General features: G+C 35.7%; 1 protein-coding gene across 7 annotated transcripts; it reads left to right on the top strand.

Annotated features, from left to right (window-relative positions):
- The first annotated feature begins 103 nt into the window (after nt 1–103).
- Pur-alpha (Purine-rich binding protein-alpha) lies at nt 104–12,270 on the top strand. Of its 7 annotated transcripts, none has more exons than XM_017088678.4 (9): nt 104–304; nt 3,113–3,318; nt 3,367–3,429; nt 3,492–3,604; nt 4,940–5,042; nt 5,705–5,838; nt 5,903–6,024; nt 8,640–8,748; nt 8,806–12,270. In XM_017088678.4, the coding sequence occupies exons 2-9, from the start codon at nt 3,276–3,278 to the stop codon at nt 8,959–8,961; spliced, it is 843 nt and encodes a 280-aa protein (XP_016944167.1). In that variant the 5' UTR covers nt 104–304; nt 3,113–3,275; the 3' UTR covers nt 8,962–12,270. The 7 variants fall into 7 exon arrangements, 6 of the variants coding, with proteins under 6 accessions (XP_016944167.1, XP_016944172.1, XP_016944171.1 ...); XM_017088683.4 differs by lacking the exon at nt 104–304 and adding an exon at nt 313–442 and having other exon boundaries at nt 5,720–5,838; nt 8,643–8,748; XM_017088682.4 differs by lacking the exon at nt 104–304 and adding an exon at nt 313–442 and having other exon boundaries at nt 5,720–5,838.
- The last annotated feature ends 561 nt before the right edge of the window (nt 12,271–12,831 follow it).

The raw sequence follows: 12,831 nt of genomic DNA, 5'->3' as shown, positions 1-12,831 counted from the left end.
AAAAAAGAAAAGCTCATTTGAGCTTTTCGAACAGCCGACGTAATGGACGCGGTGCACTACGTTGCTTCTTACGTACGTAATGTCGGGACAGAACGGGACTGTGAGAAACGCCCTAACGCGTTTATGTCGGTTGTGCACCTAAGTCAACTCTTCATTCCGCGAGTAGTTTACTAAACCAGAACAATATTATGGCTTAAATTAAATCTGCAGAAAAAGATCGCTTCCGCCAAGTGACCACGCTGTCGCTGTGATCGCACGCAAATTCGAACACGGACTTGCACCAGGCTCCCCGCAATGCGTTAAGGTATTTCAAATAACCTGTTCGTGGGAGAATCCCCTGTTCTCTTTTCTCGTCTCACGACTTTGTAGTATCCGACGGATAAATAAAATGAGCGAGTGTCGATGCCAGTCGTAAGGTGCAGTGTGTGTGTGTGTCGCAGTTGTACGTATTTTATTCTTATTTCCACTCAGAACTTAAAAAGTGAAAATAATCCGAAATGCAATAACGAGTCAGTTTACGGCAAAAAGGCTCCCCAGTTGATGTCACGGAAACCTCTTTAAAAAAATCATATTTTTCGGGCTGCACTGCGCTGTCCAATATGTACACATGGAAAGCTTTGTTCAATGAATGTTCCACTAATCGTTTTGACAGAGTATTTCCCTAATTAATTACATAAACTCTTTGCCTTCTGATATTGACCCCGGGTTCTGCCTTTAAGTTTAAGTAAAGTTTGCACACGAAGCACATAAATATGTATCCCAAATACACACCTTTCGTTGTTTCGAATGTTCATAAATACACCTCAACAAATGTAAATGTATGTGTGTGTAAAATAGCATTTACCCGTATTTATGCAAAAACCTTGAACCTTTTTTGCCTTGTTAGACGCAGCAGTTTAAAGAAAACGAGAGGTGAACAGCTGATACACTTCAAGCTCACGCACACAATGATAGCCAAAATTATTTATGTTCTTAAAAAATACTGAACTAAAATACTTTCAACTACTATTCTATTGTTTACTCTGGCAAAGAGTTCACTTTGTAGTCACATGTTCGAATGCACTGAAGGAAACGTCATTGTACGTATGTCTGCGCTCTGTAAAATGCTACATTTTCTCCAGCCGGAAATATATCTGAAGTCGTTGGGAAAATAGGAATCAAAGTTTCGGGTACAAAAAGTTGACTTGATCGTTTGTATTGCAGCTTTAAGGAACGTGTGGACGGGAATGGGCTGTATCGACGTTGTTGATCGATAGGAACGTCTTTATATTTTCTATGCTCAAAGCTGAACCAGATTGACTCAAGCAATGTACCCATAAGACTGTGACTAGCGCACTAATTTATAAGTATTCTTGTACTTGTCGCGTTAGGAAGAGTGAAAACCAAAATAAATAAATAAGACGACCACTACTATATAAATAAGTTTTGTGGTTTCTAGCAAGAGAGATCGCTGTAGTCGATGCCCTCGACTATCAGATACCCGTTACTCAGCTAAGTCTACTGGAAGCACTTAGAAAATGCGACTGAGATAGAGATATTCAAGTAGCGAAGCGTCTGCTCCCGAGATTGTACACTTTACTTAATTATATTTTTGGCATGTAGTTAAAAATTGATAATCAAAACAAAAACAAAATTTTTTAAAATTATACAATAAAGTATAACATAAATATATAATAAATAAAAAATACAACGCTGCCATAAAAAAGCAGTCTACAATGTAAGAAACATATCAATTTGGGATTAGGAAGACTATTGTTTGTTTCTTGGATTTTAGTAAATGGCTGCATCACTAATGGGCCAAAATGTAATCAGCCTTTTGGCTGAGATACTCACGCAAAGCTTTGTCTTGTGTCTAGATACTGCCGCCGTTTTATTTTTTACCTTTGACGGAATGATAATTACCACATATAAACCATGTCCAATAATTATGGACAACTGCAGCGAGCTCTCTCTAACACTCTAACACTTTTTCGCAACTAGCAAAAAAGGCCTCTTTATATTTCTGCAAAATAGCCACTTCACTTTTTGAAGATACCCAAGCCACAGATTAAGATTCCTTGTATTTTTGTCAGCATCGGCAAATTATATTATCCTAAACGCAATGTAAGTATTTAATAAAAAAAGAAAAACAATGCGCCTCATTCCTTTGAACATGTTTTTTTGCCAGCTGCGCGTTTCTTTTTTTTTTTATTAAATACTTACATTTTACCGTCTTGCGTTTTAAGAATCCACTGATGCTGACAACTAAAAGGAATACGTCTAATCTCTAACTCTGAAATTGATTTGCAATAAGGAGAAGGTATGTTTTTTTTAGAGCAAAAAAAACAATACAGCCTTCTGTTCTCGATGTGATGATCTACCAAGAAATGAAGAAGTCAAAACATGCTAACATAATTTCTCCTCCTTCTTCCGCAATTTATTTAAATGTACATTGCAAAATTAAACGTACTACGCGAGTTCTTAAAAAATCACAATCCATTGAGGATATTTAATTCGCGGTTGTGGGGACTGGTTCGCTATAAAAACAGATACAGAGTTTTGTCGAATCTCTTAAACACACAACTCTTAGACACAACTTACTATTCTTCGGGCACAGGCCCCTGTTACCATAAGTTTTACCAACCGCCAACAGCCATAAGTTTCGCACACAAAGCATGGGCAAAGCATGAGAAAAATATCATATTTTCCTAAACCTTCCGGTTTTGCAAAAACATATGACACAAGTAACATGAGTAAATGAGTTTAGAAGGCCTGCTCGGAGCAGGAAGAGGTCATACAGATTTTTCACATTTACTGCAAGGTGATTTTTCTCTTCCTTGCAGTAGCTGCTTTTCCACGTCCCACCACCAGCGCTTTTCTAGAAATTTTAATTTCTTTACACTTTTTCGTACATGCGTATTTATTTATAATATATAAGTCGAAGTACTAAAGTGAAATATTGTCAAATTTGTAGGAATTTCAAGGTCAAACATACATGAAAGTTTTGTATAAAAAAAAGGAAAAAGTATAAACAATTAAATATACCGTCTATTGTGACCACACTCTTCGTATGAAGATTGAACGCACTTGTATCTAGACAACTAATCTAGTTTATATTATATATTAACCACAGGAGAATGTTGTTCGGCGGTTAAAATGAATGAATGGTATCATGTCTAACTAGAAGGTGACGGACTGAGTCTCAAGAGTAGAGGCGATCACATACAACGTGCTAAGAGGGAAAGGAGAGGTCCGTAACTATTTACCAAGCTACGAAGTTGTATATATAGGTCGTGATGTCCGATTTGGGGAGCGGAGATGAAGGCATCTCAGGATCAAGTAAGTGATATGTTTCCCAATGAACTTATAAAACGCTCTTTTTTTCAGAATATAATGTCACAAACATTGAGGGTTCCTCAAGTAGGAACGAGTTCGAATCCTCTGTAAAAGGTACAAAATCGAAAGATTTAAGTATCGAATTTTTAATAGTTATTTTTTCATCGTCGATTCAGGTGGAAGCGGCGTGGAGCAGGAATTGGCTACCAAAATGCTTCAAATACAATCTAAAAGATTTTATTTGGATGTTAAACAAAACCGGAGAGGTCGTTTTATAAAAGTGGCAGAGGTAAGTCATAACTCTAGGTAAGATTTTTATACCCGTTACTCGTAGAGTAAAAGGGTTTATTGTATTCGGACAAAAGTATGAATCAGGTAGAAGAAAGCTTCTTCGACCTTTTTAATCTTGATGAGGATCACGAGCCTTCGATCTAGTCGATCTGGCCATGCCCGTCTGTCGTCTATAGCCTCTACTATTTCTGTTGTTTTTAAGATAAACTTATTACTCACTTCACTCAAAAAGCATTCAAAATAAAAATTCAGATGTTAAGTATTATAGACCAGACAAGCATTTAATAATTTGGCATGTAGATGGGCATTGTTAATAAATACAAACTCTCGTTAAATTTTTACAAAATATTAAAAATGCGGGCTCTTGGGGGGTTTTAGTGTTACAGTCGTTTGTGGGTGTGGCAGCCTGCTGAAACAAACTTGCGCTGCGCGGGAAGCCAAAGAATCTGTATGCCAAGTCCCAACATTCTAGCTCTTATAGTTTCCGAGGTCTCAGCGTTCATACGGACAGATGGACATAGCTAGATCGACTAGGCTAGTGATCCTGATCAGGAATTTATATACCTTATGGGGTCGGAAACGCTACCCTCTACCTGTTAAATACTTTCCGACGAATCTACTATACTCTTTACTGTACGAGTAACGGGTATAAAAAAATATGCTTGATTGATCCATTTGGGTCCTTAGCAATGTTGGCGAACGAAGTTCTGGTTTAAAATAACCAGCACAGATTAAGCACCCAACTCGACGCACCCTAATGTAAAACATCGATATATATCTTTCATGAATATATTCGGCACGAACTTATGCGCTAATCCGATACCTTATTGGAATGAAGAGTCAAGAAACTCTACGAATATAGTGCTATACTCGTAAACTTTTCTTTTGAAACTTTTTGTTTTTTATTTCGATATTGAAGTTATTGTTTCGTAACCTTTTTTTATTGAGGTTTAAAATCGCCCAGAATTCTTTAAAATTCGAAGTGTCACTAAAACGTCGTTGTAAAGCTAGTCTACTTTTATACACAGATGCAGTAATAATAATTTAGATTAAAAATTATCAATTTTGACAAATCTCTTTGAATAGAACTATTTTCTTGGAAGGTGCATTAAATTGTCGTTTGCTTCTGCAATACCAGCCCTAACAAACGAAAAAATTTGTTTTAAGACTTTGTTTTAAATAAATATCAACATGAAAGATATAAAATCGGGTTTCAAAATATTATAATTTAAATGCACTTTAAGTATCAACATCCTATTTGAAAATGTTGACCCACATTATAAACTCTTACAAATTTAAGCAATTTGTATATAAGCATTTTTATAAATTTCAGATTGGCGCTGATGGCAGACGAAGCCAAATTTATTTGGCTCTTTCAACTGCAGCCGAGTTTCGTGATCATTTGTCGTCTTTTAGCGATTACTATGCTTCTCTAGGTATTTATAGTTTCAAAAAATAATCTTTTACCTTTTTAGAATGTATTTATGCTGGTCCTGAACTTCTTCCCGATCTATATATTTAGACGTTTTACGTCCCAAAGTGCATCCTTTAACATAAACACTAAATACCATTAATTAATTCTCAGATTTAACAGAACTGAAAGCAAAACCCGAGAGAACGCCAGGAACGCCGAAGCGAAATTTTTCTAAGGGGGCAAATGACAATACTCCCCCTCTCGAAATTTTTACTTCTTCCTTAAAGAAATGTATTATTTTATTGGTACTCACATTTTTTTTGATATTTTACTTGGTCTTTTTTAGCGGGTTGAATAGTCTTTTAGGCTCTTTTTACACAACTGTATTTTCGCTATCGGCTATAGCGTCCCTAGCGGCTTGGTGGTTCGCAATCTCGATTGAATCTGCAAAATATTGATTAATATAATAATATAAATATAGATAAAAATCTTATTTAAAATTTTACAAAATATTAAAAAAAAAATTGGCGCTGTACGGTTTTTAGTGTTATGGTCGTTCGTGGGCGTTAGAGTGGGCGTGGAAATTATGAAAGCTTGAATTTTGGGACTTGGCATGTAGATCAATAATATTTACAATTTAAGTTCTCCTTGCTTGGAGTAAATGATGTAATTAATAATGAAAAGCTGTTCAAAATACAGGCCCCCCAAATACTGACAATTTACCAGAGGATGGTAAATTGAAATCCGAGATGATGATAAAAGATTATAGGAGATATTACTTGGACTTGAAGGAAAATGCGCGGGGACGATTTTTAAGGGTAACATATTTAACTTGAAAATATTTACATTACATAATGTTACATTACCGATAACCCATTATAGGTGTCACAAACCATTACAAGAGGTGGACCTAGATCTCAAATCGCTCTACCAGCTCAGGGCATGATCGAGTTTCGTGATGCCCTTACAGATTTGCTAGAAGAGTTTGGAGCTAACGATGGAGGGTAAAGTATAACAAAAATACCGATGTAGGAATCTTAGTAGGTTAGGCTCGGTGTAGCTTCCGAGCTTATTGCGTCTTTTTGGGTTATCTAAGCTATCCTCCTGCACTTCGTGGTTACAGCAGCGGCAGCAGTATGCGTGCAAGAATCCGTATGAGGCAGGAACTCGTGCGGACCCAAATTATGGTGCAAATATCATTTATATTTATTTGTAAAAGGGACTGGGATCTCTTGGGTGTGTACTTGGTCATGACAGCTTCGATAATGGCATGTACTGATAGAGTCCATCTGTTGTTTCAGAAGTGGCTTATACGTGCCCATGTGGCGTTCCTCTCGTCTAATCCTCAAGAAGGATTTTGGGGTGTCGACTTCCTACTGGCCATCTTATCGGCTATGCCGTTTCCTTCAAGATTAAGGTGTCGAGTCCCCCAACGATGTTGATCCTGAGCTGTGAAGCTACTATTGGCTTCAGAGCCACTTAAATATTTTAGAATGTGAAAATATCTGTCTGATAGTGGGCGATTGGCACCTAGGGCTCCCTAGGGTTCCATCCTGTTGGAATTTCTCAGCCTTTTTGCGGTGCGCAGTTTTTTGAGAGTTATTGTGGCCATGCTGCATACAGCAGACCGATTTCCTTCTGATTCACTCAAAATATCTACCAGGTTACTACACTTATGCCCAAATCTCAGCGTTCATTTTCAAGTCTCGTACAGACAAAAAGCACGCATTGTCTCGGTCTGCTCTCTGACGTCTGTATTACTGCCCAGGTCGGAGACCTTATTTAGAAGGATTAGAAGCTCTCCCTAGCTCTCCCTAGCTAGCTGCGGGTTAGACTTTACCTTTCTGCGTAATGTCTGCGTAAGACCCTCCACTATCGACTGCTCCATTCCTCACCACCAACTAACTCCTGCCAGGCCGCCAAACCTGTTGCGGAAAAGTCCCAGACTGGGGTTCTTCCCGACTTCTAGGCCACCAGCTGATGTCCAGGTGTAATTGCGTCGCCTCCTGGTTCGTATGCTGAAAACTTAATGCAAATTTTGAGCGGTTTTACAGCGCAACAGAAAGTGGGGTCCTTTCTGCTTGCAGAAAGCTCTTCAAAGTTGATCAGTTTTTGGCATTGAAAAACACACCATTTTTAGCTGATACAGCTATAGAGCTAGTATCGACTCGTCCTATCTTATCCATTCGTCCATTAGTGTAATTATAATCTAATAAATATTATAAGAACAAAAGCTGACTCTCTTCTTTCGGTTATAACTCCCTTACAAAAAATCGTAAAATTTTTATTGTTATGATAACAATAGCATTCCGTTGTGTTAACATTCGGCAAGCCGAAGTTTGTATACCCTTGGAGTTATAACTAGTAAATTTAATTCGAAATTCTGAAAAATACAAAAAATGATATTCCCAATAGTATAAGAAAATATGTCAGAAAACACCGAAGCTATAATTTGTTTCACATTATATTTCTACCAATTTTCCGATCGTTTCTATGGCAGCTATATGATATAGTCGTCCGAATATGATAAAATTAAATTTGAAATTCAGAACTAATAAAAAAATGTTAATTCCAATCGTAGGAGGATATATGTTAAAAACACGGAAGCTATAATTTGTTTCATATTATTTTCCACCAATTTTTCGATCGTTCCTATGGCAGCTATATGATATAGTCGTCCGATTTTGATAAAAATAAATTCGATATTCAGAACTAATTAAAAACAAGGAAGAACGCTATAGTCGAGTACCTCGACTATCAGATACCCGTTACTCAGCTAAATAGAGATATGCAAGCAGCAAAGCGAGATTAAAATGCGCCACCTACCGGCGGTATACAGATTTAAGCGTTATGGCCGTTAGAGTGGGCGTGGCAAATTTTTGATCAATCGATAAGTATTGACGAGACCAATACATTTCAGTTAAAATTTTTTATCTAGCATGAAAATTATGGTCGTCACAGGTTTTCGCGGTTTGTGGGCGTTTAAGTGGGCATGGCAAACTTTTTTTGGGTCAATCGATAGGTATTGACGGACAGACGGACATGGCTAGATCGACTCGGCTAGTGATCCTGATCAAGAATATTTATACTTTATGGGGTCGGAAACGCTTCCTTCTGCGTGTTACATACTTTCCGACGAATCTAGTATACCCTTTTACTCTACGAGTAACGGGTATAAATATTGTTTCCAAGCGTTAGAAAACACTAAAGAAATACTTTTTTTCCGATTATTCCTATGGGAGCTATAAGATATAGTTGTCCGATCCGGCTGGTTCCGACTTACATACTACCTACAAAAGAAATAAGACTTTTGGAAAAGTTTCAGCCCGATAGCTTTAAAACTTAGGGACTAGTTTGCGTAGAAACGGACGGACAGACGGACAGACGGACATGGCTAGATCGGTGGTGGCTTCTAAGTCTCAAGTGTTGCCCCCTAAAGTTCAAAGGTACCTACATAAAAATAGCGCGCATCTTAAACAACCCGTTTAGGCGCAAGAACCGCAAACAACCGTTGCTCATTAACTATCCTTACTCCACTCACTCTGCCCTTAAGCTATTTATGTAACACTAACTATAATTATTTCAAATTGATAAATGCTAATTGTAACTAATATTTTAGCAGGTTTAAAGGAGATTTGCCTGAAGAGCGGCATATGAAGGTGGATAACAAAAACTTTTATTTTGATATCGGACAAAATAACCGTGGAGTCTACATGCGAATAAGCGAAGTATTAATGAACATATTTAATGTTTTGATATTCTATTTATATTTTTAAAATTTAAAGGTTAAAAATAACTTTCGAACTTCGATAACTATCCCGGAGAAATGTTGGATTCGTTTTCGAGATATTTTTAATGATTATTGCGAGAAAATGAAAAAATCGTCCGACTCAATTACTGCCGAAATTAATCTACCGACATCCTCAAATAGTCTTAAATAAAAAAACATCCCGTGATTTATGCAATCGTAAAAGAAGGCATCAAAAATACATAAATATATGTCGGTTGACCAACACAAAATGTATAGCTTGAAATGTCTGACATAACTAAGCTCAGAAATATGCGAATGATTAGGCTTGAATGACACACAAAAATATATTTATTTAGTAGCATTTAGAGAAATATGTGTTAGTATTATTTAATTTTTTATTATAAAATAATAAATTAGTTAGAGTTAAAGTAGAGAAAATTAAATCTTCAAATCACGCAGAGAGAATCCAATAATTTATTTGAGCTCTTCTAAAAATAGATCGTGCGTGCCATGTCTATATAATGCTATAACATGTACAGAAAAACAGTTTTCTGACCGGTTTCCCGATGACCTTTATACAATTATAGGAAATACCCATACCCAATTCGCAAATTCTAACGAGTTTTTTTATTCATCGATTTAACGGTTTTTGTTTAAGAGTGCAAATTGAAGACATATACTATACAGGCGTGATCCGGATTTCAGTTCACTTTAGTGTTAGTAAAACGTTCCTTTTTTGTTGCATAGTAGGCACGTAACTAGTGCTCTATTAACGCACATAAGTTGACCTTTTCAAACCAAACGGCAATTGCCGTTGCCCTAACCAATTAAACAGAAACCGCAGAAATCAACGTAAGTTTCTTATGTGCATCAATACAAATTTTACACGAATTAAATCAATTTTTCTCAGCTAAAATCAACTATAAATCAATGTTTCCCAACTAAAAACATTGATTTATACGTAATGTGTACAAAACGAATGAAAACAAGAAAGGAAGCTAACTTCGGCAATCCGAAGATTCTATACCCTTGCAGGTCGTTCCCATGAGAGCATTGTGTGTACAGAGCTTTCCGATTTTTATAAGACAAAACTAATTACAGATATTTTAAGATTGCTTTGTATTGTTTTGACAATAATTATCCGATCGATTCTATGACAGCTATATTATAAAGTCGTCAGATTTTCTAAAATTTTTTTCGAGGTTCTGAAATTTTTAAATAAATATATTCTCAAGAAGTAGTTAATATGTCAAAAAAAAACAAAGTTAAAATTTTTTACATTTCTAAAAAAATATATATTTTTTTTTATTATTTTACCTGCAATAGAAACAAGACTTTTGGGACGGTTTCATCCCGACAGCTTTAAAACTGAGAGACTAGTTTGCGTAGAAACGGACAGACGGACATGGCTAGGTCGACTCGTCTAGTGAGAAGATCAAGATCAAGAATATTTATACTTTATGGGGTCGGGAACGTCTCCTTCACTGCAAGGGTATAAAAAAAACACTGTCCACTAAATAATTTTTTTTGGTGATGAGACTTTTACCAAAAGATCTAAAACAAAGGTTTAATCCACATTTTGTATTTATTAGTCGGTCTTAAGTTGTCATCATAGAAGTTCTATTTATTGAACATCAATACCACTATTACATTGAGTTAAAATTAGGATTACCGATCAAACAGCCTTTAAGTTTGGGTTGTTTTAAATTATGTTACTCTATAAAAACAGGAAAAAAGTTAATGACTAACTAAAACCAAAAATAAAAAGCTAGAGTGGGTGTTATTTGACATTAAAGTGTCCCACAGACCTTTTAATGAAAACCAAGTTTTGTCGCATTGTTTTTTCCAAAATGTCTAGTTTGTATACACTTTGGGGTACCTTTTACACAAAGAACCAACAAGGAAAAATCCGGAGATCGCCGATTATAGAGATAAATTATAATCAATGTTAAATTTACGTACGAGAAATGCAATCCTTGTCACGAAAAAATTATTTTAATTCCGATATATAAAAAAAAAGGTTACAAACCAAAAAATCATTCTACCTATAACGGTTTTATCAATATTCTCATGATAAATCTATCATTGCCATCAATCTTAAATTCTCTATAGTCGGTCAAGACTTTTTAAGTTTGAAAATCCGTACCTCTGTTTATCTGTCGATCATTTTCATGAAGACATTTGGGTTTTGTGTCTTTTTCATTTGTATAGCCCTTAGCTCAAACATGTATACCCGTTACTCATAAAAAGAAGGACGTTTCCGACCCTAAAAAGTGTACATATTCCTGATCAGGATCACTAGCCAAGTTGATCCAGCAATATCCGTCTGTCCGTTGAACACTGTGATCTCGGGCATAAAAAGAGCTAGAGAGTTGGGATAAAGCATACAGATTGCTCTTGCGCAGTGTACTTTGGATGCGTTTCTGTCTGTCTATATAAATACTTGTTCTTCGCTGACTATAAGGCGCAGATCGCAATAGTTTTGAAATTCAGTCACCGCCAAATTGATTCAAGGCTTATGTAAAGAAAAGTTACTGCCTGCAAAATATTGTGGACATAATTAGATCCTAAATTCTGAACATTGTAGAGATTGGTGGTGTATTTGATGGTGATGAAGTATATATAATAAATTTGAAACCTTACATTAAAGAGGATATTGAGTTCCGGGTACATCATAGTCCCTCGGCCCTTCGTTATTGCGTCGTTTGTTTTCCTATTAATTAGTATTAAATCTGTTGAGTGCCACTTAGAGTAATACTTCTAATGTATTGTACAACTGTATGGATTCTGCTAAATATTAAATCAAGTTTATTGTAATTTGGGAACGTTCTAGGCAAGTTTTCGAAATTGTTAAAGCTTCTAGTAATAATATGTTAAATATTATAATACAAGTTAAAATAACTCCTAAACGCGTTTTTAAAACAAAAATTTCAATGTGATCACGTAGAATATAAAACTTACTAAGTACGATGAACATGCATAGCAAAATTAAAACATAAATCGAAGCGAAGGTTAAATTTCCCAAAGGAATATCGTGTACAGATTGTGTGTGCTAAGTAAAAAAATAGTGCTATTAATTATTTAGTATTTAAAGTTGTCAGATTTCGATTTCAATGAAAATTCATTGGATTGTTATGAAAAATTTTTAAGTTTGCTTTTGTTATAATATTCACATTTATAAAAACGAGAGCCAGTTTACTAGATGAATTAAAAACCATAAATAATTAAAATTAATTTACTTTATTGTAATACTATTGATACTAAAGAAGCCGACAAAGTCCTATAAATTCCCCTAGTAGAGTCGATGTTAATCTGACTATAAACAAAAAATCTTTATGAATATCGGGCAATTGTAAGCGGCAATATGTTACAGAGGACCCAACCAATTAGTAAAATATAAAAATTGGGTTTGTCTTAAATGTTGTTGGGCAAGAAAGCATACTGTGTATTTTAAGAGTTTTGTGAATATAATATGGAAATAAAGTTGAATTAAAAGAAACTTTCTTTTCTTCATTTTTTTCTTATACGTACAGTGTTTGTTGTACAATATAATTATACTCTAACAAACAAAGAGGTAATTATGTTGAGCACTGCGACACTGCCCCTTTGGGCACTTAAACCTAGTATTTAAGCAGTACTTAAGTATTAAGTTTTTAAGCATATTATTGAATTATAAAAGGGAACGGACCAGACTAACGCTGGAATACGCCAAATTAGTCCTTCTGTTAAAGCAACTGGTTTAAGACGATGGTCTTCGATGGAATCTTCTTTATGACCTAGCCGCGTACTGGTTTCAGAACCTCAATAGAACTCCCGACCGATTGGTAGATCTGCAAGACGCGCTTCAATTAGACATCTCACACACACAATTGCACAATTACACCAAACATGTAATGAGAGTAAAAGTCGCGCACCCGATGTTCGAAAACATACTTTTTCAAATTGGTCAACCGCTTATGAGCAATTTGGGTACAGCATTTCCGCCCTTCTGCGGAACTCAAGTAACGCTCTAAGGAATTATTCATTTAACGAGATAAAGGAATTAAAACACATACAGTAT

This window comes from Drosophila suzukii, chromosome 4 (assembly GCF_043229965.1).
Source record: "Drosophila suzukii chromosome 4, CBGP_Dsuzu_IsoJpt1.0, whole genome shotgun sequence".
Taxonomy (NCBI): Eukaryota; Metazoa; Arthropoda; class Insecta; order Diptera; family Drosophilidae; genus Drosophila; species Drosophila suzukii.
This window is presented reverse-complemented; position numbering and strand designations above follow the sequence as displayed.

Excerpts from the sequence above, each read along its gene's own strand:
- Pur-alpha (XM_017088678.4), top strand. The coding sequence starts at position 3,276 with ATGTCCGATTTGGGGAGCGGAGATGAAGGCATCTCAGGATCAA. Across the intron at positions 3,430-3,491 it reads GTTCGAATCCTCTGTAAAAG|GTGGAAGCGGCGTGGAGCAG; the intron begins GTACAAAATCGA and ends TCGTCGATTCAG. Across the intron at positions 8,749-8,805 it reads TCTACATGCGAATAAGCGAA|GTTAAAAATAACTTTCGAAC; the intron begins GTATTAATGAAC and ends TAAAATTTAAAG.